Source organism: Helianthus annuus, chromosome 12, assembly GCF_002127325.2.
Source record: "Helianthus annuus cultivar XRQ/B chromosome 12, HanXRQr2.0-SUNRISE, whole genome shotgun sequence".
Classification (NCBI taxonomy): Eukaryota; Viridiplantae; Streptophyta; class Magnoliopsida; order Asterales; family Asteraceae; genus Helianthus; species Helianthus annuus.
The window spans coordinates 13,205,789-13,210,816 of NC_035444.2; the positions used below are offsets into that span (position 1 = coordinate 13,205,789).

General features: G+C 37.3%; 1 protein-coding gene across 1 annotated transcript; it reads left to right on the plus strand.

Moving 5' to 3' along the window:
* Positions 1–2,362: 2,362 nt before the first annotated feature.
* On the plus strand, positions 2,363–4,315 carry LOC118484794 (small nuclear ribonucleoprotein E-like). Its single transcript, XM_035980795.1, has 6 exons — positions 2,363–2,528; positions 2,609–2,635; positions 2,724–2,786; positions 3,778–3,856; positions 3,953–3,998; positions 4,092–4,315. Exons 1-6 carry the CDS (start codon positions 2,490–2,492, stop codon positions 4,099–4,101), a joined length of 264 nt encoding a protein of 87 aa, XP_035836688.1. The 5' UTR covers positions 2,363–2,489; the 3' UTR covers positions 4,102–4,315.
* Positions 4,316–5,028: the final 713 nt, after the last annotated feature.

The window sequence follows — 5,028 nt, forward strand, 5'->3', positions numbered from 1 at the left end:
TCCTGCTTTTCAGCTCTTAGAATTACATTTTCAGTACACAGATGTGTACTGAACTATTTATAGAGGAGAGAATTGTTGGTGACATCGCCATGAAAGCGAACCAAAACAACCCATTAAATGCGTAACTGCCAGCAGTTGTACAAAACTGTTGCACAGTTAAGAAATAAACAACTAAAATATAAATTGTTGTAAAATACAAGTAAACAACTAGCATTCCAAAATTGTTGGTGAAGACTTTTGGAATCTAGTACTTCTAGTATTTCTTTGACTTGTTGACTTGGTCTTCTGGTCTATAGTCTTCACTTTGTTGTCTTTGACTATTGATTAGTTGATCATCACTTTTCATTCCAGTACTTGTACTTGTTATCTTGTATCTTCAGGGCAGCAGTTCTTTGTTCCAATAGCTTAGATGGTTGTTTAGATAACTTACAAGGGAGGAAACTTCTAGACATTGATTTGCAATTTTACTTATTTCATCAGGCAGGGAGATTGTTTCCCCTGGGTTTTGGCTTTCATCATCAGCAGAGCAGATCCTACGTAACCTAACATCGCCTTCTACTTCCACGACGTGCCTAAGTAGGTACGGGCTTGCCTTCGCAATTTGTTTTACTTTTTATTAACCAAATGGGTTAACTTGTTGACTTCTGTTGTTGGGTTGGTTGTGCACGGCTGTGGCTGTGCCCATAGGTTGGAATAGTCGTGCTTATCTGTGTCTTTTTCCGATTTCTTTAGAATTCTGGGTTTTTGCCTCGTTTTCGATCGTTTTTCACTTCTTTTTTCTAGATCCTTTGGAAACTTACAACTATCATATAGTGTTTTCAATTATAAAGTTCCAAAAGTACCATAAAATGGGAGTAAATATGCATATAAAATATGTATATTACCATGTGGTACATTAATGGGGCCCTATCTTTTTCATCTAATCAAACATTTTGTCTTTTCTTTTCTTTTTTTTTTAATTTCTTAAATTTAAATCTTAATGAATGGTGTGTAGTAAAAACTTGTAAAACCATAACACAGTAAAGGTGAAAAAAATGAGTAAGAGTTCATGACTACGTGGCCCTGTTGAGGTAGAAACTTTATGACGTGGCTCTAAAAAATTATGAACCGGTAACACAGAGGTCTTTTTGGTATGGGGTAATGGAATGGACGAGAGAATGAAATGAATAATGAGAATGAAATGGATCATTACCATTCCATTGTCTTGTTTGGTTACCATGTGAGAATGAAATAAATTATTACCTTGTGTTGTTTGGTAGGTAGGTAAAAACAAATAGATAGAATTAATTTGGTGGTGAGTGGAGTTGGTAGTAGTGGGTGGCGGTGGTAAGTGGCGGATGGTGGTGGAGGTTATGTAGGGTGAAATAAGGATTATAATGAAAAGAAACAAAAGGATAAATGTAATGAATTTGAGGGACAATGGATGGTAGCGGTGACGGTAGTAGCGGTGGTGGCGGAGGTGGTGGCAGTGGCGGCAGTGGAGGGTAGCGGGAGGTGGCGGCGATGATCGGTGGCAGAGGGTGGAATCGACGGTGTGTAGCGGTAGTTGGTGTGCGGGTTGGCGGTGGCTTTGGTCGGCAATTATGCCGGTGGTTGTGGCGGCGGTGGGTGTTAGTGGTCGATTGTGGTGGTGGTTGGTAGTGGTAGTGGTCGATGATGGTGGTCAGCAGTGGCAGGGACGGATGGCAGTGACGAGTGGCTGTGGTCGTGGTGGCAATAACGATAGCGGTGGCGGTTGTGGTGGGGGTGGTGTTTAGCAACGGAGGGTGGCAGTCGTGGCGGGTGGTAGTGATGGGCGGTAATGGTCAACAGCAGGCGATGGCGGGTGGTGAAAACGGCGGGTGGCGATGGTGTTGGTGATGAATAGTGAGAGAGAATATAATGAAATAAAAAACAATGTGGTGGATGGAATTAATTTGAGATAATGAAATACGTTATCTGAGTAATTCCATCACCTTAATCAAACAAACACACTTTTATTTCATTCCCTTGCAATAATCGGTTCCATTCTATCTCTCATTCCTACGTACCAAACATTACCTAATTTTTTTTATGCCTCACAATATTTCATCCTATATGTTGAGATAAAAGAGTAAAAATATCAAATATGTCCTGGGTTCGATTCTCACAAGGGGGTTTTATCATATTTATTGAGTTTTCTCATGAATTGGCATATAAGCATTATTCCTAATGTAGATGGATATGATCGGGTGGTTCCGCTAATGGCACAATAATACTCCAGCTCTAGTGATTCGTGAGTGATCCAAATTTGTCGTTCAAAAAAAGATCTAATCCATAACCTTAGAAATCAGAGGGACTATTCGTGTAATTTACAAAATAGAAAGAAATAAAAGGGGCGGGCGAATGTTTATACAGCAAGGGTTTCACTTCACTTCGACTGCACACCACCAACTCTGCTCTAGGGTTTTCTCTTCAATCAACAAAGAAGAAGAAGAAGATCGATAACATCAACACCAGCAGCAGCAGCCATGGCTACCAAAGTCCAGAGGATTATGACCCAACCTATCGTATGTATCCCCCAACAACATCATCTTGCCCTAATTCTTCAATTAATTAATTACTAATTTTAATCCTTTATATCTTGCAGAATCTCATCTTTAGGTTCCTCCAGAGCGTAAGTGTTTCCTTCAACAGTCTTTATCTTTCAGTCTTGTTGGATGATTTAATTAATTGCTTAATTTTATGTTTTGTTTGTGATACAGAAAGCTCGTATTCAGATATGGTTGTTTGAGCAGAAAGATTTGAGGATTGAAGGTCGCATAATTGTATGTGTAGTTAACTACACTCACTAGCATTCTTTCAATTTTTACTTTTTCGCTTTATTCAATTTTTATGATTGATTAGGGCTACAATTTGATTTTAGATATTAGGAGTAGAATAAAGTGGATGCAACAGCTTACCGAATTAACTTCTACATGACTTAGTTGACATAAACTTTGGTTTAAAAAAACGTAAGGGGCTTCTTCTAGCTGATTAGGTTTAGAAAGCTGAGGTGCAAGGTTTAAATACGCGAGGCACTAGCTCAATATACAACCAAATAAGCTTTGTATACAACTATATTGTCAAAAGCGCACAGGATGCGCGGCTAGACGCAGAAGTTGTGACTTAAAAGGTGACCTTTTAGGCACTCAGGCGCAGGGTCTGGTAGCCTAAAACATGTTTAAAATCCATAAAAATGGTATTTTTTTATACTATGTGCCCAGCTTAAAAAAGCCCTCGTTTGCTTGGCTCGTGCACCTTGAGTGTGCGTCGGATTTTTGACAACATTGGTATATAACCTCAAGTTGCATCTCTTGTATTTTTTACTCGTCATCTTTTCGTCTTTTTGGTCTGGTATACATATAAAGTCTTCTCTAAACACTATCATTAACCATTTTTGACTCGATTGTACATGAAATGTCTAAGACCTTCCGATCACCTCGTGCGCCATGGACACACATTTTAAACCAAGACATCAACATCATAGAATCCCCTTAATTATATATTTATATCTTTGTTTTGTTTTTCTATTATGGGATTGGATACCACAACATCTAGTGATTCCGATGTGGCGATGTTGATGTAGAAATGTGTTTTCTCATGTTTTTCCTAAATGTTTTTCTTGGAGAAATGTGTTTTATTAACAATATAAGATGCAAAGATGAGTGTTAGTAGTACAGAAATGCAGAATGCGTTGACTAGTATATTGGCAAACGTATTATCCTCTTTTAAATTTTATGGATATGAGGAAACTTATGTGTGTTATATGTGATGTAGGGGTTTGATGAGTACATGAATTTGGTTCTTGATGAGGCTGAGGAAGTCAGCATAAAGAAAAAGACACGGAAGGCTCTAGGTTTGTCTTCATTTCATATTCCTGCATCCCTGGGTATGTATTATATACTGTGTATGTTGGATGTATTTCTAAGTTGCAAGTTTTGGTTATATCCAGGCCGGATTCTGCTGAAAGGAGACAACATTACCCTCATGATGAACGCGTAAGCTACTCTCTCTCTTTTACACACACACATACACACATGTTTTGATTTTCTAATGTGATTAGCATTTTTTTTGTTTCTCATTATGTGCAGGGGAAAGTAAAAAGAAGCATTTGCATGAAGAGGATATGTGCTGAATAGATGATTTGCAGCATCTTATGTTATTTTTGTTTTGACGATTGTTAACTAGGCACTTCTGTGAGAATTGATCGTCTTATGTCGATGTTTTTAAGTTTGTAAGCACCCAACTTTTGGATATATGTTACTATTGAGCAAATCTTGTTGGAAAGTTGCAATTTGTATGTGAACTAGCTAAAGAGGAGGCACGTAGCTGTCATTTTTTTTTTTTTTTGCATAAAAGTAGGATTTAAAATTCTTGGATTTTGCTATAAATTGGAACATCTGATCTGGTATAAATATAAATATAAATATAAAAGGCCTTGTGGATGGGTTGAGTTGAACTTAAGCATCAACTAATACCTTAATCATATCATGATTTGACTTACAGTTGTAATCAGTGTAATTCATGTATAAACACAAGTTTTATTAATAGAACTTTTCATACACATAATCTGAGGTCCAAATCTTCATTGTATGACTTTTTGCAAAAGGACATGACATTGTACAATTGATGGTCTTTTTTAATCTATTTTCAAAATCACTAAAGTAGCCATTTTTTATGTACAGTCATGCTATACACAAATTTTATCTACAGTCATAACATTCGTGAACCCAAAGTTGTGTATATGCTTCTGTTTATGTAACATGCTTTTTTTTCATTAATGCATACGTAAGCGACCCTGATTCGGGCATCGTCCATTCTATGCAGAGAAAACATTTATGGAGATACAGGGATGCTAAGAAGGCTTGTTATAGGGCATACTAATACAATATTGGATATTTAAGCTACTAAAGTGACTTCAAGGTCTTTTGGATCCAAAGATCAGTCGTTGTTCATGTATAGTTCATAACGTATAGATCAACTACTCATGCTCGTTAGAAGGTTTGTTAGAGAGGATATCAACACAAT